At 39.4% G+C, this 24,607-nt stretch overlaps 1 protein-coding gene across 1 annotated transcript; it reads left to right on the top strand.

The window, feature by feature from the left end:
* Positions 1-750: 750 nt before the first annotated feature.
* HTRA3 (HtrA serine peptidase 3) lies at positions 751-24,607 on the top strand. Its single transcript, XM_068679790.1, has 9 exons — positions 751-1,590; positions 9,401-9,500; positions 11,266-11,488; positions 12,193-12,387; positions 15,034-15,066; positions 15,723-15,837; positions 20,967-21,015; positions 22,615-22,710; positions 23,639-24,607. The coding sequence occupies exons 1-9, from the start codon at positions 1,167-1,169 to the stop codon at positions 23,802-23,804; spliced, it is 1,401 nt and encodes a 466-aa protein (XP_068535891.1). The 5' UTR covers positions 751-1,166; the 3' UTR covers positions 23,805-24,607.

The following is a 24,607-nucleotide window of genomic DNA, read 5'->3' as shown; positions in this document are numbered from 1 at the left end:
GAGAGCATGTGTTTTGTTGGTAAGGATAGTGCACATCAATAAGTTTTACTCTGTCTATTACGAAAACTGTGTCAGCGGCTAGTTAACACAGCTTGGCAGGTACTCTCCCAAATGAGAATGATTCTGAACACTTTGTAGTAAAGGATAGCTGAAAAAAGAAAACAATCACCCAAGGATTAGGCCTTCGGCAATACTTCCCGTTAATATTACATTCTACAGAAGCTACCAAATCTTCTGTTGAGGTAAGTTACAATGGAGAGCCCCACAGATGCCCTTCGTTGGGGGAAGGTGTCCTGGACAACTTGCCATCACGCCATACAAGTGATCATCTGGCGGAACATCCAGCCGTGTCCCTCTCTGCTGCAGACGGGGATTCACATCCAACTACTACTGTGTTTGCCATCAAGGCAGGGGCCAAACCCCAACCACCCTTTTGTGGCAGTGGGGACAAGTTCTTATTAACGCTGCCAGCGTTAACGTCGAGCGTGAGGGGAGACACAATGGCTGGCTTCCTACCCCCTGCTCTTCAGGGGGCACAACCTCAGGTGTACTCTCACACAGACAGACACCCACTTTCCCTCGACCTCCTGCCGCCTGAGGCTCGCTACAGCCGGGCTCCCCCTCACCCTTTCCCCCCTTTTGGTCGGTGATTTCCCAGCAGGAGAGCAGCATGGGCCAAACTGAGGGGAGCGAGCCTTCCCCGCTCCGCCCGCCCGCCCGCCGGGAGCCGTCCCTCCCCGGCCGGGGTGGGGCCTGGCGGTCACCGAGCTCCGGCGGCTGCCGCTGGAGGCGGCGGCGGCCCGGGGCACGTCCCCCATAAAACCCCCCTTGCTCCTCTCGGTCCTGCTTGTCCTCACTGCTTTCCCCGGCCACCTTGCGCGGCGGCTTGGCCATGGCTGGGCGCCTCAGCGCTGCCAGCTAGTGCCGGGGAGCAGCTGGGCGCCGCGCCTCGCACGGACGGAGCTGGTCTTCATCCCACAGCCTCCTCCTCCTCTCCGCTTTTCGCTCCTCCTCGGGGGAATCAAGACTTTCCCACCCGTGTGTGCACCAAGCCTGACTTTCCCTTCCCTCGCTGCACCACGACTGCACTTTTTCCCTCTCTCCTCCTCCTCCTTTTTCCTTCCCCTCGGGCCGGGCAGGCTCGCACCCCTTCTCCGCCGCCGAGGATGCGGGTGTCGCTGCTCAGCCCCTTGCTCCTGCTCTCCCTCGGCTGCAGCCGAGGCTCCGCCGAGCTCCCGGCGGCCCGAGCCAAGTGCCCGACCCGCTGCGATGTCTCCAAGTGCCCGAGCCCCAGCTGCCCCAGCGGCTACGTCCCCGACCGCTGCAACTGCTGCCTCATCTGCGCCGCGGGCGAGGGGGACTCGTGTGGCCGCAAGGAGGATCCCCCCTGCGGGGACAGCCTGGACTGCCGCTACCCCATGGGCAAGCGCTTCGCCAAGGGGGTCTGCCAGTGCAAGCTCAGCGCCCAGGTGTGTGGCAGCGACGGCCGCACCTACGACAACGTCTGCCAGCTGAAGGCGGTGAGCCGCAAGGCACTGCAGCACGGCCTGCCCGCTGTCGCCCAGGTCCAGAAGGGAGCCTGTGAATCGGGTAGGAGCATGGCGGGGTCTGCCTGGGGTGGGTGGTGTGGGGAGTGTTGCTTGACAGGCCATAATGAGGGGCTGGGGGCTGCAGGAGGGCTTCGAGGCTCCCCAGGGGCAAGGCGGCTCGTCCTGCTGTCAGCATTCACTGTGGTGTGGTGTAGGGGTTTTTCGGTGCTCAGGTCCTCTCAGAAGGGATCAGATCCCCTTCCTCTATCCTCTGGATGGGCTTAGAGCATTAGGAAGGTTGCCCTGTGGCAGCATGGCCACAGGCACCTCAATGCTGTGCATGCTGCTGAGCATGAGACAAGCACGGTTTCTCGTGTGGCAGTGACCACAGGCGTTAGGCAATCAGGTCAGTCACCCCTTTTCAAGGCACGCTGTCCATGCTACAAGCTTGCTCTGATATTGCCAGCATCATGTTTACTTCATAGGCTTGGTGCTCATTATTGATGCTTCTCAATGGCATTGCCTCTGTGAGCTGTGCTGCAAAACCATGGTGCCATGTCCTGCACAGAGTGCAGAGCTGGAAATGACTCTGCTCTGGGATTGTCCCTGCGAATGTTATCAGAGGTTGCTTTGATTCACCTGACAGGTATCCTGGCAAGAAAGTGCCTGCTAAAGTAGTGTATCTCAGACAGTGCAAAAAAAAAGCACCAGGTAGTACATAAAACATCTAAACATAGTTTCTTGTCTCTTTTATTTTCTTCTCACAAGATGTTTTACAGCTGGAGTCTTACGGAGTTTAAAGGGGAAAGGATGCCTGTAAACCTTCCTTGTGGTTTAAAATGATGACAGTCACGATATCAAGCAGTCTTCTGTTTTGCAATAACATACCAAGGCCTTTGCTTGACCTAGGATATTGTAATAATCAGCAGTAACTTCAGGCTATAACATCAGAAAGCTTAGTAATCACCTATGTTGGAGTTCTGTTTTGTTTTTTGTTACTAAATTTGGTCACTTTATGTAAGGGTTAACATTGCTAGTTTCTTTTTCCATACTTCCTTGTATGTTATTTTTAAGGGTGTGCTTCTACTAGCTTTCTAATACCATTCCTAGAAAGAAAATTCATATGAATAGTGGTGTTTTAAGTCATGTATTAGGGCATCCATTATGTCAGGTGAACCACCAACCGTTAGCAAACATAGATAGCAAACTTTCTAAAAGCTATTGGGAGGAGTTAGAGGGAAAAGGGCAAGCGTTGCTGGCCTTTTGAAACCTTTCTGTGAATAGGAGGGCTTTCATATATCCCACTTTCCAGAGAAAGCAAAGGGAGGCAGAAAGAGGAAGGGGGTAAAATGATATTCCTGAAGTTACTTCTTGGCTTGTCAGAGCCAAAAACTGCGCCACTGCTAGTTGGAGCTGTGATAATCAGTCTCTCCAGTGTTTAGCAATCAGAAACTTCTGTTTGTCTGTTCATTTTCTCACAAGCATCCGTTAGCTTTAGTACTCCTAATATTTGGTTGGAACTGTTCCACTCAAAATAACAAGAATGTTTAACCAGAATGGGTGAGCTAGCCTGCATCTTAGGCTTACAGAGTACTTGGGGTTTGGTACACATGACATTTTCTTTAAGGAATCCTCCTGAGTCTACTGTTTAATAGGCTTAGGAATTCAGAGCAGTAAGGTAGAGGTATGATTTTTTTTTTTTTCCAAGCAACTATTTTAGTGTTCACTTTATTTTGGCTTTATTTTTTGTCCCAGTAAACCACAGCTTAGATGAAGCATCTGGTTCTCTGTGAAGTTTTAATTTTTTTATTCAATTCTACAGCTGCACAAACTGAAGCTCAAAGAAACCAAGTGTCTTGCCCAAGGTCAAACTGAGTTGGTGGTTGAGCCAGGAATAGAACTCAATTATGTTCTGTGTGTTTTTTTTTTTCTTTTTTTTTTTTTTTTAACAATAACATGCAATGGCTGTAATGAGAGGCTTTAGAAGAAAATCGACAGTTTAAAACTGCTGTTGAGTTTTCTCTATTTTCCCTGTTCATGAAAGCAATCTGGCCTCAGATGACTCAGAGGTTGGAGACCTAAACTAGTTACAAAGTAAATCCAATTTTACTTAACCATACATACATTAAAACAATCTTAGATAATGGTAGCCTTACATAGCATGACTTAGGTTGTTTTCAGAACATGCAATGACTTGGAGAGCAGCTCTTGAAACTTCTGCTTCTGCCCATTTCTAGTTTCTTACCTTGATGCTAAATTAGATGCTGGTTCTGATAAACCAAGGTAAGCTAAAAAAATTTAGCCGTAGTTTCATGGTGACAGAAATCTGGTGAATGAATGCATTAAAAAAGGAGTAGTAGGTGCAGAAAGGGAGAAAGGTGTCTAGAATGGCAAAGCAAGTGATATTTCCAAAGCTTACAAACCTTAAATTTTGTTTTTTCCTTATTAAGGACCTGTATTAGCTTGAAGAACACCATGCTACATTGAGAGTTTTAGATGCAGGGAACTGCAAGGTGGTGGGCACTGCATGGAGATGCAGGAACTCTATTATGGGTTTTCTTCAGTCTGCCTGTGTGCTGAAATGGTTATTCATGCAATCAGCCTTATGCATCTGAGCAAACCCATGAACTTACTGAAGACACCAATGGAAATTGTATGCAGAACTTATGGACATATTTGAACTATATACTACATATAATTGTGTGTTTGTTTTTTCCTTGTTCAACACAAGGTACCTTATGATATGGTAGCCTTCTGAAACAGCTAGCTTTTACCTGCCTTTTGTCACGTTCTGTCACAAAGACAAAGCAGTATATGCTAGTGTGTAAGTAATGGTATAAACATTGATGGAAGACAACCTCTGTAGTCAAAGACCCATTCTTACAGAGCTCTGTTTACCACTGTAGCAAATGGAAGTTTTAATGTCACATATCAGTCTATTAAAGGGTCAAACTCCTCACGCAAAGTGTTCATTAGGTCACCTGCGATTTATTGCCAAATTATGTCAGATTTTTTTTCTTGCACAGAGGGTTGTTTATCAGCTCTCAATACAACATGCTCAGTACAGTTAATAAGTCTCTGCAATGTTATTTTGCTAATGGTTTCTTGGAAGGCAGGTCATATGTCAAACAATTTGGGTTTTCTCTCCTAGGATGCAGAAGCAAAGGGGAAAAAAAAAGGAATTTGAAAAATAAAGGTGTTGTTTCATCAGTGCAACAAGGAAAAAAAAATAGAAAATATTTGAGGAAATAAATTCAATAAATTCCAGGTAACAAGACCCATTGGCCTTAATACTGATCTTTTACAGGGTTCTGCCTGAGAAAGTCTGCCCTCTGCATTGTGAATTGAAGTCATAACTGAAGTCACTGTCAGAAAGCAGTCATGATATAAAACATTACCCATGCCAGTCAAATCTTTGCAAGCGAGGAGTCTAGAAGTTTCACTCCTGAAAAGAAACACTTGAAAATACAGTTAAAGTTTGAGCAGGGTCATTGCACACAGTTCTGCCTAGGGCATTTGGAGTGTGTAAGAGTGTAACCTTGAAGATGCAGAGGAATAACTGAGGACATCATTACTTGCATTTCTGAAAAACTGGCCCAGTAAGAGATACTGAGGTCTCCTAATGGTATTATTGTCATCAGAACTTTACACCTGCCTCCAGCTGTATTTAGGGAAATGCATTGCAGGGTATTAGCTGGAAATAAACTCTAGTCACATTCCTTTACTGATTGTTTTCTTTATGTCTGAGTTTGGGTTTAGTTCCTGCAGGTGAGGATGAACATAGTACAATGTTTGGTATATATTCAGAGTGTAGCACTTCACTGTTTTCATAAAAGATATTTGTCAGGAAAGAGATGTTCTCGTGTCTCATCATGAGAGTCACTTGGGAAGAAGGAATAACAAGCCTCTGAAGTCAGTGATGAGGTGGTTAGGTGTCTGTGCAGGAAGGCATGTGCCAATCATTGTCTGGCTGTTGTGACTGCTGTACTGCACAAGAAAGCCACTTTGGTGTTGGTTCACCAAATTGTTTTCATCTGTGCAGAGTAGACATCCACTGTATAAGCAAGTTGCCTGAACCATAAAGTGGCATTAAACCCACCAAGGCTTTATGGTCAGTGCACAGCTATGCAACTTGATCTTAATGCTGAATTCATCAGAAAAGCTGCCCATGAACCTATGTTTCCAGCAGATGTTTCTGTTTTTTAAGCAGAGACATTATAATCTTTTATTTGTCTTTCATTTCTTGCCATGAAAGCGTAGTAGGGACAGTGTTTATCCCTGGTGATCTGATCTGCCAGGTTGCAGTCCTCCCTTAGACATAATAATTTTGCTGAACATACAGATCCTTTCTGACGCTGGTTTTAGAAGGGTAATGGCAGAACAGCCTCAAAAGAATGGGTTTCCCAGGCTCACAAATTCCTAATGAATATAAATTTGTGGATTTTGATAAAATGTATTGTCTTTAAGAAGGCGTTGAATACAATTTGGTTTGATTCCACAGGGAACAAGTTGGCAGATATTCAGAAATTTTCAGTCTTCTGCAACTGTAAACAGTTCAAGTTTTATTGTCTTCAGTGGGATAATGACAATTTATTTCTACTAATTATTTTTTTTTCAGTTCTTTTCGTACTAGCTAACTCCACAAATTTGTTGGAGTTGTTCCTGATTTACAGCAGTGCTAATGTGATTGGAGGGGGTCTATTGCCTCTGCAAGAAAATAGATATAAAGCTATTAAATAAACTCATAAGCTGTAGATAATGCTACTATCCAAATCTTCAGCTGATAATAATGGGCTCTTACCTGATGGTCACTTAGGTTTAGCCAATTGGATGTAAATCCATAGTAGTTGGAGCCCATAGAGCTGGAGCGCAAGATCAAATTTAACAGACTAGACTGAACATCTTTAACTTCAGTTCATACACTTATACCCAAATCTGGAATTTGAATTCTCCATGAGAGGTGCCTGAAAGCTTATCAAGATTATCAAGATTTAATGACTTGATTTAAATGGTCGGGTGATACTTCAGATCTGCTGAATCTGGTTGATTTGTGGGTATGGATTGGAAAAAAAATCTAGCTATTTTGATTAAGAAAGATGCAGAGAGCTAAAGACTTTGACAATATAAGTTTGTTTTTGTTTCAGGTACAACCTGCTCACAACACTTTTCATGTCTTGGCTGTTCTGCAGAGAGTTACTTGCATCATATTACACCTTCTTGCCAAGATAAATTAGCTTTGACTGATGAGATGATCTTGAACATGCAGCAATAACATGGAGAAGAATGGATGCTATTAAGAGAAAATATGCAGCAAATCTCATTAGGTCAATAGGTCAAAAACCCTGAAGCTGCTGTAAACGTGGAGCTTTTACATTCTCAGTCCAGCAGAGGTCTGAGAGCTGCATGAAACTGAGAGACAGCAAGAATGTCTGGTGGGGGAGAGGAAGGAATAAGATGTGATTAGTTTTATGTTTTAGTAAGAACAGTAGCTAGTCCTTACCACCTAATGCAAATTAAAGGATAGATTGTAGGTCTGACATAAAACCCTGATTCTATTACTCCAGCTGTGACACTTCTTTGAGGACAACCTTATACAGCTTAGGCAATGCTGTATATTCATTCCCCCTTCTGTTTCTCAGGCTGCAATACCTGCCTTTTAAAGTAGATTGAAAACTTCTGATGAAAATCAGTGGCTTAACAACTGTGCAACACGCTGTTATTGATTAGTAATAACCAACATAAATTCCCTTAAATCAGTCTATACATCTGAGACCAAGTATTAGTTGCCAGTTACTTCTTCCTGGTCCACAGTTTGAGCTTCTTTGGATGCCGTCTAATGTGGCTAAAGCTTCTTGTCACTCCCAGCTTGCAGAAAATGATTCAAGAAAAGTCAGTTTCTATGCAGGCATCTCAAGATTGGCAGTATTTAGCCCCCACCAGAAACTAACAGCTCATCTCTCATCAGGCCAGGAGATCTTCAGCTAGACTTTGAAGAAAAAGTTTGCTATTCTTGATCCTCCTTTGTTTGAAATTTCCCCTTCCTCCAAGGAAGGCAGGTTTGGATTCACCTTCAGGTCTGAGTGTTCATGTTTTCTGACCCCAGCACCAAGGTTCTGGACTTTACTCGGACTTGAGAAATGCTTTCAGTACACTGTGGAAAAACGAGATTTGCTTCAGTTTTACTCCTCTTTTACTGCATGGTATTTTCTTCCACTCTTTCAATATTTACATTAATCCACTGTCTCGTTCAGATTTTATCTTTCTGCTTACCCCAAATTGTACCTGGAAAGCCACTGCCACCCATGATGATTGCGTGGTGGTGGGTCAGGAGTGGTGTGAAGATGAGTTCTTTGGCAGGCTTCCTCCTCTGCTTTTGGCAGAGTGCAGTGCTGTGACAGTTTGGCACGAGTGGAACAGTTCAGCACTCAATAGATACAAAGCATTGTAGTTGCCCTGACTCACATAGTACATCACTTCACTGATGTACACCAACTGAAAAAAGCTTTTCACAATGCTTTACCCCCCACTTTTCTGATAGCTCATCAGCTGAGGGTCTAGCCAACTGATTTTCATAGATGTGTAGCCATTTCTATTATAATAAATGTGATGATAATGTTATATCCTGTCAGTGTACACTGCTGTGTGTGCAACCATTTAAAGTCATGTTAGTAGACTTCAAAGGATATACTGCGTAATCTGGCAAGCTGCTTCAGCTGTAGCTGAAGGTAAGATCAATCTTCAGTGCCCCAGAAAGCAAAATAAATAAGTGTATTGTGCTTACATGTGTCTGACCTCTGCAATTCCTGTTTGCAGTGTTTCTTTTAAACCAAATACTGAAAGAAGTATATTCAATTGGATGGAAGGATTTTGCAGAGTGCGTGAGAATGTACATAGAAATAATAGGCTGAATCTGCTCCTGCCAAGTTGTTCCGTCTGTTTATACCGTACCATATAAATTTAGCTTGTAAATGTAAGCATGGTTTCTTTACCCTCAAAAGTAAATCCCATGTCCAGTAACAGGAAAAAGAACTCATGGACTTCTATGGAGAAATGCCTAATTGTGTTGATCTGGTTTCTTTAATGCTTTCTTCCTTCATACTGGTGGTGTGTCAGTTCCAAAGTTCCCTTCTTTGCTACAAGTCTCTAGATATTGTGGTAATGAAAAGAGTCTCACTTTCTGACTTTGTAGGTCCTTTAACACTTTATTGTGAAAGAATTCTGAAAGACTATGTGAACTATGACAGCTAGTTAATTAATCTTAGGAATTAATTCAAAGAATAGGTTAGATCAGTGAGATGTCTTTTTTTTTTTGTAAATAGGTTAAACTCCATGGTGCTGTAGTCTCATAACTCATAAACAACTTGAATACAAAGGTTTCGTGGTCAGTAATACATATGTAGATATGGATTGGTGAAAGTGACCTTTAAATTAAGAACTATGCAGCATACCAAAATGCGCGAGATCTCTTTATCAAACTTCTCTCCTTCTTTTCTGTGTATCTTTCCTTTTTGGGTGATTCCCCAGGCCCCCTTTCCTTTTAAAGACTTGGGTAAAGGGCATCTGAAGAAAGAAGTGTATACTTCAGAAAGACAGAATCTTTATCTGTACCCATTACTATGTTATGTCATCTAGAAATAAGCAAATCTAGTACTCCTGAAGACCAGGTGTTGACTTGGAGTACAAGACCTACTACTGTGAGGTCATTCTTCAGTAGGAGCTTCAGCTTAGAGCAAATCATGGTGGCACAAAGCATTGCTTCTGATGATCTGATGTCATTTAGAAATTAGAATGTAGAGCCTCTCCTTCATCTCACCTACTTAGCAAAAAGGGTATTGTCTTATTAACATATCCAATTCTTTCTGCTAGTATAGGTCACCTACAGTCCAGCAGCCCAAGATATAAATTCAACTTCATAGCGGATGTGGTGGAAAAGATTGCACCTGCAGTTGTGCACATTGAACTTTTCCTCAGGTAATTCTTTTAATTCTTTGGTATGTAATTGCATTGTTTAATGAAGGTCTAAAGATTTTCCTTTTTCTCTGTTTGCAACCAAGTTAAATGGTGTGCTAACTTGTGAGTTCTTGACATTCACAAAAGAATCTGAAACATTACAGACAACTCATTTATTCAGAGAAGGAAGATACAAAGATTGTGAAATTGAGGTATCACATGAATAATACAATTCCCATTATGTGTTTTGCTCCTGTTTAGTAGATCTACTATATTGGTTTTAGAGTCTTTAAAGTACTTTACATAAAAAATAAGTCTATTTCATCTTTGGATGTCTCTTCAGCCTTAACTAAGATGTGCTGCTTATTAAATTATGTTTAATATCTCCAGAATTAAAAAAAAAAAAAAAGTCCAGAAATAAGCTGAAAAAACATAGCACCTTGGTGTTCATTCCACTTTCAGTGAGACATAACGTCAGCTGGTTTTATTTTGTCAGGGAGAACACTAAGAGCCCTGTTGACCATCTCTATCTAACCTATCTAAACACATGAATGATTTCTGTTGGGGAAAAATGATCTAAATTTGCTGACCAAGACATACCGATATTCAGTGTTACTCAAGCTGAGGAGCCAGGTTTGATGTTGAGTATTCAAGCCAACCAGCTGTCAGAACAAGTTACTGCAAATATTACAGATGTTCCATTACCTGAATATCTCTCTACCCAGGAGATATTTTTACAGGCTTTTTTATTATGCAAAATCAAGATAATCAAATTTTCTGAGACCTTGCTTTTTGCACATAGTCTTACTGGTCTTATGAGAACATTAAAATTGAATGTGTTTAAGATCTTTGCATTCTATATGTAGTCAAGATTGTTTGTTCTTTCCCTATAAGTAAATGTTTGTCCAGCAGCCTGCTGGGTGCTAATTGTAGCACTGCCTTCTGCCTGGGATTGACTCCAATTCTTTACTGCTGAATAGCCCAGAATTTTCAAACAATTTCCTAATACGGATCACATCTTGGAAGAAGGAAGAATTTGTGGACCTTTTCTCATCTTCTGCAGCATTTTCCGTTCCCCTAACAAATTTAAGGTCATAACGTCAATTGTTCACAGAGAAAAGTCACAGTACTCTAAACAGTTTATAAAGTCTTAACTGTCTATATTGCAACAAATGTCATTCTCCACCAAATCTTACCCACTGTTAGTGTTTTTCATTTCTTTTGTCTTTTGTGTTCCTAGTCCTTTCAGTCTCCAGACATATTTTTTCCTGTCTTTCTACACTTGTGCTTCATGATTCCCTGAGAAGTCATCTCTTCCTTTGCTCCTCTGTCCAGCTGCAAGGTTCCTCTTTGTCCCTGGTCAGCTTTTTCCCATTAGAGGATCAGTCCATTTGTCAGCCTTACTATTTTCTGTCATCATTTTCTTCCCATATGGAAGCAGCAATTAGTGGGTCAGATGGGCTTCTTCTCCTTCCATTTTTGTCACCTAGCCTCTCTGCAAGGAAACCTATAGGATTAGAAACCAAAGGAAAAGGACCATGCCAGCTATCCAAAAAGCTCAGTTTCTATCTCCCTGGCTGACTACAATCAGTCTGCAAGAGATGCTTTCTCCATCAATGTATTTTTTGTTTGTTTGTTTTGTGGGGTTGTTGTTTGTTTTGGTAAGGGTTATAACATCCGTGATCAAATGCTTTGTTATTGGCTGAAAGATGGTGAATGATTTCTGACATAATCATCTCTACATTATGTTTCCCTTATGAATTACAATTACTTGCTTCTTGCACAGGCACCCCCTCTTCGGTCGAAATGTCCCACTTTCCAGTGGATCAGGGTTTATTATGTCTGATTCTGGTTTAATTGTGACTAATGCCCACGTGGTGTCAAGTACCAACGCTATATCAGGGAGACAACAGTTGAAAGTGCAGCTACAGAATGGAGACACCTATGAAGCAACTATCAGAGACATTGACAAAAAATCTGACATTGCAACAATAAAGATTCACCCTAAGGTGAGTAGCATAAAGACCTTGATGAATTAATTTGGTAACTTTATCTCAATTTCATTTAGTGCAGACATATTGACTGGCGTATATGCTTAGGGATTCCTTGGGAACATATCTGGAGACAACAATGTACTAAACAAACATTTTCTATTGGCCTGAAAAAAATTTCCTACCTTAGAATTAAATTACCTTGTCTTCTGTACTAGAAACTGCTTTTTTTTTTTTCCCCCAGCCACACCACCACCAAAAAGGTGGTGTGGCTGGGGGAAATATAGTTCAGCTAGTATGTGGCCAGATTCTGCTGTCCTTACCTGAAGACACAGGACATCTTAGTTAATCATTCTAGCTTAGTGCCAGTACATGCTCTGGCAGGTAATGCAGGGGGAGTGGCAGGCTGATCTACAGCTGGTTTGTATGCTGTTTCCAGGAGGAGGAGGTAAAAATCTGCTGGAAAATGGGGAAATCTGGTTCAGAATCTTGTTAACATTTTTCTGGAATTACTGCTGCTAGCAGTTTGTTTCTGAAGACAGTTTAAGGCAGTAATGCCATGCTGTATACTAGTGGTATCTGATGTAAGTTTTGGGCATATGCTAGTGAGTTACATTAATGTAATGGAAAGTATGTGTTCCGAAGTACATGCTAGTTTATCTTTCTAAGCAAGTTACTATCAATATAAACTAATGGCTGTTTCTTTCTGTGTTTTATTTAAGAAAAAATTGCCAGTATTGTTACTGGGTCATTCTGCTGATCTGAGACCAGGAGAATTTGTGGTGGCAATTGGAAGCCCTTTTGCCTTACAGAACACTGTGACAACAGGTATTGTCAGCACTGCTCAGCGAGATGGCAAAGAACTTGGCTTGCGGGACTCTGATATGGATTACATTCAGACAGATGCTATTATCAATGTAAGTACTAGGTATAAGAGAAACTGGGCTTCACAGTCCTGGGACTTTTAAATCCCTCCCTTTTTAACAGATAAATCCACCAAATGAACTCTGTGTTTGAAATCAGTGATAGGCACTTATTTTTATAAGACTACGCAGTATCTGTTAGTTGCACTCAGGCATTAATGTCATAAAAGGGATGTTAAATAAAACGGACCTCTCTGAGTTTGTCCATGAAGATGTTACATATGACAGACCCATCTCACTCTGTAGATCTCGTGCAGTAAGACATGATTATATAGACCCACAGTAAATCAACACATTTCTCTCTGTGCTTGTTCAGCTGGTCTGGCCCAGCATACTGTAGAATAGAGCCAAAGTTTCTTTCATCTCCATCCATTAGAACCAGATGGAGCAGTCAAGTTGATAGCATCTGCTTGAATTTAATGTGAGAACACCAAGGTAGGAACTTAAGGAAAAGGTTTTTTTTTCTGTTGTTTTTCTTTAAAGAGACATGGGGGGAGGGAGGGTGTCTTCCTGTTTTGTTTTCCCTTTGAGCATCACATAATTCAAATAAGAGTCTAGATGTAAAAGAAATTAAACTTTGAAATACTGTACAGAGTTAAAGCCCCCTAGTGTTGCCTGTTGTATAGAAAAACATGAAAATAATACTCCTTCAGAGCTTCAGCTTGGAGAGATCCAAAGTGCTTTAGTGAAGTCCTTGGGTGTGTATATAACTCGTAGTGATTCTAAAATGAGCACTGCACGCATATCTGAGGTTTTACAGCTTAAATCTGTTATACATTAAAAGAAAAATACTTTCAGCATTTATTTGCTGGACCTTGATACCAAATTTCACATAAACACTAAGCATTATGACTCATTTACACATGCAAAGCTCCTGACAAATATGTATCATCACAGAGCTATTGAGAGAAATTTTATGAAAAAAACAAGGTTAACTACACTTTTGTGCTAAGATATGACATAAAAATTAACTTTTTGAAAAAGGCTTTGTACGATTCAGAAGCTGAAGGTCCTAAGACATGTAATTAGAATTAGTTTCTTCAGTTGTAAAAAGAAGATAGGAAAACTTATGCAAAATGGTTTACTTGGAAGCACACACTGAATTGGTGGCAGAGGCAAAATTAGAACATGGGATTCTTGACTTCACGCCTGTGCGCATTCCTCAAGATCAGACTGCTTCCTTGCATATAGTTAGGCATTCATTGCACTCAAAAGCTAGCGGACAAGTTTACACAAGGATAACAGTACATCAGATAATACTAGAGCAAATGGAATACTGATAGTAGAGTAGGTAAGGAAAATGACAACGTGTAAGTTGCCATCGGAGACCACAAAACATGAAGATAGTCCCTGGCATAGGGATGCTGTGTACTTAGCTAATGCACTAGTTTTCTCCTGAGAATGGGAGGAGTTTGAGTGCTGGTCTAGTCAGAGCATTCCTGTGGCTTAGCCAAGATGTTACTGTAGGAATGTGCATGCAGCTGCCTTCTGAGAAATGCTAGGACAGCAGGAGCGGGAGAAAACAGGACCGTAAGTTCCTAAATGGAGCTATATTGCATGTGCTAAAGTTCTTTCACTGAGCAGATCCTTCAAGCAGAGGACAAGTGGATCAAAGATGGTAGGCTGAGCAAGTCTGAAAAATGTCTCAGTTCTTTTGAGTCAGTGAGACCAAAAAAAAGTAAGCGTGTAACCTCTGATCACTGAAAAGATACATTGTAAGAAACTGATCTCTTTGTTTAAACGTGAACTTTGAAGCTTATTTTAAAACGTTAATGTCTGTTTTACTGTTCTGAGAATCTATAAGGTTTGCTCAGTGCTATCTAAGTGTAAACAGTTTATATGGCTCACGTTGCTGTCATGCATCACTTAGCTTTTGTTTATTTTGAGTGGTAAGTTGCTGCTTTTGGCTGTTCAGTAGACCTACTTGAAAAGTCTGGCCTTGCTCAAAAATGAACTTGTTGAGCCAACATGAAGATGGACAAGGAAATTCTCCAACTCCCACTTCCTGTAGTCCTGTTGGATGTTTCCTTTGAAGGACATTAGGTATTAGGTCATTCCAGATTGTTCAGAGCTGCTATATGCTCTCCCTAGAGGGGAGTGCATCTCTGTGGCTAAATCAGTCCTTATGTAGAACCTACCTCATAGGTGATTAAACTTGCAAAGCACTGTGTTCTCTTCCAGTGGAGAATGAGAGACTGACAGTGCTACAAACCAAAGTGATGAATAAAACTACTTAAAAATGGTGCATATGTTGAATGTACCTCCTTGAAATATAACTGTAACCAGCAATTACTTATTTCAAAACCTTGTTCTAACAGTATTTAGAATAATTGAAATACCCATTTTGAATTAGCGATTTAGTGATTCTTTTTTAAATTTAAGGCAGAACTATTTTGAGTTTTAAATTGCTGCTCCTAGCTTAATGCTTGTTATTGAAAAGAAAAAAATAATAATAATCATCATAAGAGGTGTGAGCAGGTAGTGTAAAACCTACTTGCAATACTGATCACAGAAGATTACATCCTTCAAGAAATGCCTTGTTCTCTTTCAATTGCTTACAAACAAAATACTACTTGAAATACAATCTTCGTTTCCTACAGTGGAGCACATATTTATTGTTCCCTTATGTCATTTTTACAGTATGGCAACTCTGGAGGACCTCTAGTTAATCTGGTAAGTCCAGGCGACTTGTTTTTTTTAAGAACTAGTTTGAAATAAGTTGGAGAATATTTCTTTGTAAAGGTTCCTAGACTATACCATCTTCCAGCCATCCAGCCTAATGGTGGGCAGATAACCTGAAGCTAATACAAGCAACACCAATTGAGCTTCAGTTCATACATCTTTGAGAAACATTCCATTGTTGGGTACAGGAAATTATACACAGCAATGAGGAAAATGGGTTCTGGTAGGAGCAGTTATTTTCTTTCATGCTCTGAAACCTGGGGTACAAGGCAAAGACGGGACTTGCTCAATCTACACAACTGCTTTTACAATAGATTACTTAAAACCAACACTGATTTTGTAGGTCAGTGAATTCTGGCTGTAAGGATAGTTGTGACTCTGCTGCCTGCTTGGCAGAGAGGAAATCTTGATGAGTGGTGGGAGGTACCTTGGATGAACAAACTGTACTGTAATCTCTCTGGCCATCACAGTTAAATGTGAGAGGGATTGTGAATCAGAGCCCAGATCCTCCCTTAGAAGTAATGTTTATTTCTTGAGTGATTACAACACTCTACAATCACTTACACCAGACTTTAAAATGAAAGGCTAGGTTGTGAGCTGAATCCTGTCACTTAGGAGCACATTAATTGAGTGCTGTCTCCCAACAGGATGGTGAAGTGATTGGAATTAACACCTTGAAGGTTACAGCTGGAATTTCCTTTGCTATTCCATCAGACCGCATCACTCAGTTCCTTACAGAGTCACTTGACAAACAAAATAAAGGTAAGGTCTGCAAGATACAGTGATGATGTTATCTTCCAGTTATTATCCTAACCTGAAGTTTGGGCGAAATGCGAAAAGGCACAGGTCTTAGATCCTATTGCTGAAAGAAGTAGCATTATTTTACCATATGGAACACCTTGAACTTGAAAATAGAAGACTTCTTCATAGAAGAGAGAGCGTTGCTTTAATATTAACAGCCCCACAGAGTAGATGTTACCTGTGAAAATCTGGGAAAAAGGAGCTCTGTGGTCACAAATGAGTCATGACAGTCTCAAACGATCTTGAGACCAGATGGTGACTCAGCAAGTCTTCTCCTCTTTCACATTGTCCAAGCAAAAAGGAGATTAAGATGTACTGTGGACAGTAAGGAGCAAACTCATAAAACATTTATCCAACAATGGTTTGTAGTGTGCACATTATCTGTGGTTGATCTTTCTTTTGTCCTGGTCATCTATATCTGTGCTACGTAACTGAATATTGTGATAGATCCTCAGACCCACCGGGAAGAACAACTACGTGCTAGTTCACAGGAGAGGAAAAAAATATCTCAGAACCAAAGAACATATACTTCTAAATATATCAGCGACTGCAGTGCTCTGGGGTTTTCATATGTGCCTCATGTCTAACACTGTACTAGTAGGTGTCATAGTATGTGTTACACAGCCAAAGTTGATCTAGCAATACTTCATCCAGGCCAAACCTTCTTTTCTCTCGTTTGCCAACTTATCTGTCCACACCCTACTCATCTTGCTTCATGACTGCTGGCTGTTGCTTTTCTTGAATCTTTTTGATTTTAATCTCATCCTCCTCAGTTCATCCAGTTTCTGATGCCAGAACTGCTTCCCTGCACTGCTGTCTTCTGTGTTCTGTCAGACACTTTTAATTCAGAAACTTCCCTTAGAGAATTCAAAGTTATGCATCTGCCTATATATTTGAGACCATCACTATTCTGACTGGGTTTCCTTCATTCAAGCTTTTCTACTTTCCCCAAATCAGGTTGCTTCCCTTGTTGATTTGGAAAAAATTGTCGAAAATAGTTACTAACTATGTACTGAAAAGTGCATTTCAAAGTAGCTGTCATAATTTTACTTCAGTCAACAAGTCAAAAAAAAAAAGTTTCTTTACTCAGTTTACCAACTGTTCCATTTCTGTTGCCTTCTGACAGCAGCCGCCTATATTGTTGGTGATGCTGCCCTGCAGAATCAAACTGCTTGCTCCAAGACAAGGCAGAGTGATGGTGTACCCTGCAGACTATTGAGGCTGAAAGCCTACCACCTGCCAGCAAATTCTTTGTCACTGTGTATGGAAGGTGAAGGCTGGATATGCCACCACTGAAACAAGTCCTCTTGTTTCCTTAGGCACCCTCAGGCACCTTTGCTTCTCCAAAGTGGTGAACCTGCTAGGCACAGCTAGAGGACCTAGATGGTGCTGTCTATGGACCCCTAAAAAAATATAGTGAAAGATTTAAGCTTAGATGTCATGTGACACTCATTATTTTTGATCCTTCTATTTACCCTGTGATGAAAGAAAAAGGATTCACACTAACTCTTAACATCAGCAAGCTTCACTGTCTGACATATGCTCTTGGCACAGGCAATTTTTACAATTTGTTTATTTCTTACTTATTGAAGGATCTTGTACTTTCACTTCATGCATTTAGAGCCCTTGATGCACAGAGGAGGAAAACTTCTAGCAGATATTTTCATAATGTCTGAAATTTAGTTTGCATTTTTTAGGCATTTGGTAATAGTTTTAATTTTTGTTTTATAGACATTATTTCTTGTCATAAAGAATTTATGTAAGCAGGATTTTTGGGATGTTTTTATCATGCTTTATTTTGCTCCAGTTACATTTCAGTAGTTTCAGTGGGATCCACCCTTATGGTACAATTAGGTCATAGAAATAAGTTTAAGGGTATTACCATCTTGCTGTAAATATCATATTGCCTGAAGATGATAAAATTCCCAGCGGAAACATCTCTTTCTTCAGAATCTTTTCAGATTCACTTTGGCCTATAGGAGATACTCAGGGTATTATTAAATAAGTCTGATTTGAGTCTTTTAAATCTCAGTTGATCAGTTAACTGCCAGTTTCATGTAGAAGGCATAAATTCTCGAAGTCTCATCCGTTATATACCTGGAAATAAACAAATATATAGTCTACCTAAGTACGGGGCAGAGGGGAAGTAGAAGAGAATGGCATTTGAATGAATTATCTAAACATTCTTTGTTACCAAATATATTGTATGGTCGATCCAAAATAATTTCTAATGTATTTTTACCAAAAACATACCGTGCTTTGTACAGATCATGCTTACTGCTTGAAAGGTCTGGAACTTTGCTAATTTTGAATTCAAGTCATAATGTCAACCTACTTCCATAGTTACAAATTCATAAACTGGTGCATGAAATTAAGTGTTTCCATCTATGTCTCAATTTTAACCATGTGTTGTGTTTTTACATGTGGAAATCAGTCTATATATTTTGGCATCCACTGATTTATTATATATTTCTTATTTTTTACTTCAGTGCCTTTTGCTAGTGTCCAATAGGAATTTCTTCCTACTGAATTAATTAAGCTCTGCAGTTTATATTGAAGATACACTACACATAATTCAGCATTATAGTTTGGAGTTATATTTCCTGATTTTTTTTGACTGTGAAATATCTTTTGTAAATGCTTTCAGGACTGCTCATGCAACCTGCAAGATGATGTAAGTGTAGAAGTCGGAATTTTGTTTGCCATTTGAATAAAGAGTGCAGGTTTCGTTCCTACAGTCACATCTTGGTGATATCCTGGACCCACTGATATTAACTGCTCATGTGACAGATGTTCATGTCCATGAAGAGTCTGAGTGACTGACTCCTTAATTTAAATTTATTGGTTATTTTTGTCAGTTTATAAACATTTCTGTCTTCAGCCTGTTTATCGAGCTGGTTTGTATATCTATATACAATCTATATAGACTGTATATCTATATACAATCTATGTATATTGTTATAAGCATCAATTAAAAACAGTTTAATAGTAAAATAAATACTTTCCTTACTGTGCAACAGAAAGCTCCTTAAATAATGAACTGAATCTAGATACTTGATGTCAGCTGCTTGTCACTTTCTGTTAACACAAAACAGATTTAATTTTAAGCTGATGGCTAAGGCTGGTTTACTTGACTTTGTACCACTAGAATCAGTGTTCAAGCTGACCAGGTGTTCACAAAAACTAAGTGTGATTTGAATCTCTCCTTCTGCCATGCTCTGCTAAAACTCGACGCCGCAGTGATTTCACAATTGTTCAAACTGACTGTTGTAATATATTAACCTTCTTTTAACCTGTGCTGGGACTTAACCCTGGTGATGTGCTTATTAAATGTATGACCTCCCTTTATTCCAGTTCTCTCAGTTATTTTTCTTCTGCCTCATGATTGCACAAATTGACAAAATGATAGGTTTTGAGTCTTTTTATTTGCAGAGGAAATATATGACAAGTAGTTCCAGGTGCTGCATACTGTTTTGCCAATGTGACTCAATCCTGACCCATCACAAGGCCCCTTGGGATGATAAGACAGTACAACTGGTTGTCTGTGCCCATTCAGTCTCTGTTGATATTTCCAAAAAAAAAAAAAAAAAAAAGACAATTTTACTTGTTGTTCATGAAAACTTAGTGTAAGACTTTTGACTTGGCTTAAATTGGATGGACTTGTGCAAAACAAGAGGCTTGAAGCTTTCTTACCTAACACGTTCTGGTTTACAAAATGACAGTGATTGGGAAGGGGAGGAATCTAGATTCTGCAGCTTAAATAACTTATGCCTCATAGCTTATTGTTGGTATTCTGCATTGCACAGGCAATGACTGACAGCAAAGTGTTCAATACAGGTCTAAGGAAGTCTAAGGATGACAATTTCATCACTTAACTGTCCACATTGCAGAAAAGGGGGAGGGGAATTGTTTGTCAGGTATCGGAGTTACCATGTTTGTTTATTTATTTATTTTATAGTGGACATTTAAGTATTTGTATATGCTGTATATGCTTGTGAAGCACTGTGAGTGTGCTAGTTCATGGCTGTGCCCAAGGCTTATGAGACTTCAGTTTTGAGTAATAGGACATCTTTGTGATACTTACACAAAGCTGATTGTGATCTCATTAGTTTCACTAATACAATAAAATACATGAGACAGAACATTTCAGGGAAAAGCAGAGATGACGGTTACAGATATGACTGTCCAGAGTGTCATAAATTCCATGTTTTAGTACTCAACATTTTCACTGACATTAATGGGAATATTGGACATGCTTAATATTTAGGACTAATTCTTTTACTTGGGACTATTTTTCTTGGAAAGAATAAGAGTTAGAGGAGGCTAACTCTTTTTTCCTCACATGAGAATATAGAGAAGCTCAAAGAAATTGTGGAGTAGTTATGCTGGAACAAGCAAGGGGAAATATTGTTTCATACCGGAGATAACTAACTACTGAAGCACTCACTTCAGGAAGTCATCAGACTGCATTTGTTCACAAAACAGCTGTGCAATATCATGACTGCTAAAAGGCAAATACAGAAATTTGGTGCTGTTCCTGAAGGAGTGAATTTGTACCATTCAAAAATCTGTAGAGTCCTGGGTAAGGTCTATGGTGTCATTTTGTTATTTTTTTTAACTTTTCATTCTTTGGAGTAGAACTCATGAACCTTTCAGTTGTGTCTTTATAAGGCTGTCTTTTCTCTGAAAGGTGGAAATTTTCCTTTCTTAAATCCCATTTCTACAATTTTAATGAGGATACTATATGATTAAATTGTTTTGACCAGTTTCAGGTGAAATGGTAGTTGGTTATGAAATCTATTTACTGAAGTAGTATGATACTAAATCACTGAATTTTTCCTAAATTTCCTGAAGGAAAACTCTTAGAAAGCATAAATGAGTTTCTCTCATACTTGCTGGCAGAGAGCAGGATTGTCATTCCATATACCAAGGTTAAGCGAAAGAAAAGATGACCTCAGCGTAGATGTGTATGACTCGTTTTTAGATTTATGATACTTCCTGTTTTAATTGACAAGTACTTTAGGGGAAAAAATAGTTATTTTTTGCAGTATTTGTCTGAATTTCTTCAATATTTTTTATGTTATTTTCAGATAGCAAGAAGCGTTTCATTGGCATCCGAATGCTGACAATAACACCTGCGTAAGTATCTTGGAAAGGTAATCTATGACTGTGCATAGCATGTGTGGCAAGATACGTCCAGTTGTGGTTCAGAACTTCACCATTCAGCTTTTGCCATAAGTCTCCAGAGAATTGAGAAGTGTGTGGATTACACAATTAGCTTCTTGGAAGTCTGTTAACAATTTAATTGTATTGGTGAAATGTGTGTTCTCAGACTTGAAAAAGCTGTCTGGTAAATACTGATAATGGTAAATGACTTATTGGAAGCTGAGGGAAATTAGGGAGGGCTTGAATACTTCCTTTCCTTCTTGACAAGGTTGTCTGGAGTGACACCAGGTTATTTAAACAAGCTGCTGCATTCAGGTGACTCTGAGTGCCAGTAGCAGATTAGCTGCCTGAAGGTTTGTTGATGTATTTTTCAGTGCCAGTAGAGGCTATATGATATGAGATTTTATGTCTAACCACTAACTGGGAAGAAAGTAGTTGCTAAAATTCAAAACTATGCTTACATGTTAACAAAAGCAGGATATGGACACTTTCCTCCGTTGTTTTTTTTGTTTTTTTTTTTTTACTTTTTTCTTTCTCGTACTGCTTTGTGTCTTGCTGTTATTCGGACATATCCTGGGATTACAAATGAGGGTTCTTACACTTTTGTTCTTTCTCAGCAGTAGGCACGTTTCCAAAGTGGCAGTAGACTAAAAAATTAAACAAGACAATTTCCAGCTGGGGTTGTAGTAAAGCCATCTTTATTTATTGAGTTACACTCTTGCAATCCTCCCCAAAGAGTCAGATCCTCAGCTGGAACAAATCAGTGGAATGGCATTAACATCACTGGACTGCCACCAATAAAGAGGAACTCAGAATGTTTCTCTGTGTAGCTATGACATGAACACAATGTGAGATTTTACTGGCTTTGAGGTGTCTAATGAACCAGTGTAAGATGTCTCCAGGCCTATTTTCAGGAAAAGGCTATTTTACCACATGTGTTTGCTTTAGTCATGTAATTATGTTAGCTTCCTTAATAAAAAATAAAACAAAGTGAAGCTCTGTGCAGCCATTTCGGCTTTCTTTCAATCTGAGGGTTTTCATGGCTGACAGCAGAGAAATCCATCATTAATTAAAAATTCTCTGTTTCTGGAAGTGGGTTTTAACCCACACAGTACACAAAGCTGAAGCATCTCAGAAATTAGAGGATGTTTTTAATGCCTCTATTTTGCAGCTGGTTCCTGTCTTCTTTCTTTAAAAAGACAAGCACAACCCATTTTATATGTGAGAAAATTTGAGGAAGATGAAGTTTCCCTGGAAAACTCACAGTTCTAATCTCCTACATGATGACTGAAGTTGTCAAAAGCTATGTTGTTCTATGAATTTAGACTATCTTGTAAAATGTAAAAACGCAAAAACATTAGCAAATTTCTGCATCATTGCCCGTGTTAGCTCTTTCGGGCAGAAATGTCTTTTGCCTCTGTAGTGCATAGGACACAGTGCTACTATTTCTGTGCTGCATTCATTTTTAGTCACAAACATTTGAAAATAAATAAATTTGAGGTTATATATGAATTTTTGAGTGCTGCTGCTTTTGTAGTGGATTCAAATGCTATATAATTGTGTTCTTTTTAGCTTGGTGGAAGAATTGAAACACAATAATGCTGATTTTCCTGATGTCAGAAGTGGAATTTATGTACACGAGGTTGTTCCAAACTCACCTTCTCATAGGTATGTAGAGCACACTATTCTCTTCACCATAAACAAATTTCCAAATAGATATTAGTAGGTAGTATTCCTATTCATATTCAAGTACATCATTATAGCAGTCTTGATTTCTGTTTAACCAATTTAATATAGTGCCTGTGGGTTTAAAAAAAAAATGTGCTAAGATTCTACTGCAATGAAATATTTTGATATCAGAACTATTCTAAATGACACCAGGCAGCATTGAATAGTGTGCAAATTTAAATAACACCGTACATTTAATGAACCAAATTTGTGTTTGAAAAGTATGTTGAATATTTATAAATAGAAACTTGGACTTAGTTTAAACAGGAAACATGATAGCACTCACATAAGATACTGTCTGAACTATTGTCTGAGACAATGCTTTATCTTAGAGGAAAAGACTATTTTACAGAAAAGCTGGAAAATAAATAGCATTTCTATAAATTATTTCAGGAATGATTAAAAAGATGCAAAAGCCAATAAAAGTGGCTATTGTGGCAAGAGAAAAATAATTTGCCTATTGTTCAGTTGGTACACAACTGCTTTTCTTGAAATTTTGACAGTGTTTGATTTGCAATGCCTGACACTCTAGAGATAAAAACATATTCTTGTAAACGGATGGAGTAAGGGAGTCTTGGCTAAAAGTCTTTTCTATTTCTCCTCTGCTGTAGTTTTGATGAAGACAAAGAAAACTATACTACTTTAGCTGTTTTCTGTTTTAGAAGAAAATCCTCAATGAAATATTGTAAGATTAACTGCATTTAGCAGTACTACAGTTTATTCTGTTCCAGTCAGAAGGGTGAAATTCCCTTTCAGTGGAAACTAAAACACACAGAAATTCATTACATCAGCCATAGAGGTGGTGAGTTTTGGTACTTCTCTACACAGAAAGCAAGGCATACTTATTGTGTTTCTTCTGTCTTTGCAGAGGAGGGATCCAAGATGGAGATATTATTGTTAAAGTCAATGGGCGTCCTTTGATGACTTCCAGTGACCTGCAAGAGGCTGTGATGAATGAATCACCTCTACTACTTGAAGTCCGAAGAGGAAATGATGACTTGTTATTTAACATTGAGCCTGAAATTGTCATGTAAATAGAATTGAGGAAGCTCCCACCATAATTAAACTCACTTATTCTGGAACACTAGATACCTCCTTTACAGCTACAGTAATTATACTTCCTGTTGACTAATGACAAGGTGGACTAACTTAATTGCCTGAACCATTTCTGTACATAGTAGCTAGAATAAATTCAATTATGTCACATATTGCAGGTTTGACTTTCAAAGCAATTTAAGACACAGGTTCTGGGGTTGGGGAGGAGGAAAGTAAGTTTTGGGTAGCCAATGGAAACGGGGCCTACTTCCAGTTTGAGGAGATTTCAGAGCAGGTTTAATTCTTTGTTCTGAAAGATGAAAATACAACTGGAAGCTAGAAAACACACCAAAGGGGTAAATTATTCTTAAATTACAGTCATAGCTGCAGCAGAACCAAGCTATTGCAATTGAGCTTTTTTTATATATAACTTTTTCAATGTGAAACTACTATTGGCAAAGCTTGTATTTGTTCTTAGTGCTTGTATGCTACATGTCAATGCAGGTAGATTAAATCTGTAAATATCGAAAGGAACAAAAATGGTATCAGGCTATAGAGTGTTACACCTAGGTCATGCGATTTTGGAATATAGTAAATGATTCTTATAGAATTAATGCCTTATATAAATCAAAACAATGTGCTGAACAAAGTTAAGTTTGAGAAAGTGCACAGTTTTTTTTAAAAATTGATACAGATTAGTTTTGCATTTTACTGGTAAGCTTTGCTGTAAAATTGTTATACTACTTTTGGCTTGTACTGTGTAAGTTTCTACTGTAAGGAGATTAAAGTTTACACAAATAAA

The sequence above is a fragment of the Anas acuta genome, chromosome 4, assembly GCF_963932015.1.
Source record: "Anas acuta chromosome 4, bAnaAcu1.1, whole genome shotgun sequence".
NCBI lineage: Eukaryota > Metazoa > Chordata > Aves > Anseriformes > Anatidae > Anas > Anas acuta.
The sequence above is the reverse complement of the archived record's forward strand: the minus strand, read 5'-3'. Positions and strand labels throughout refer to the sequence as shown.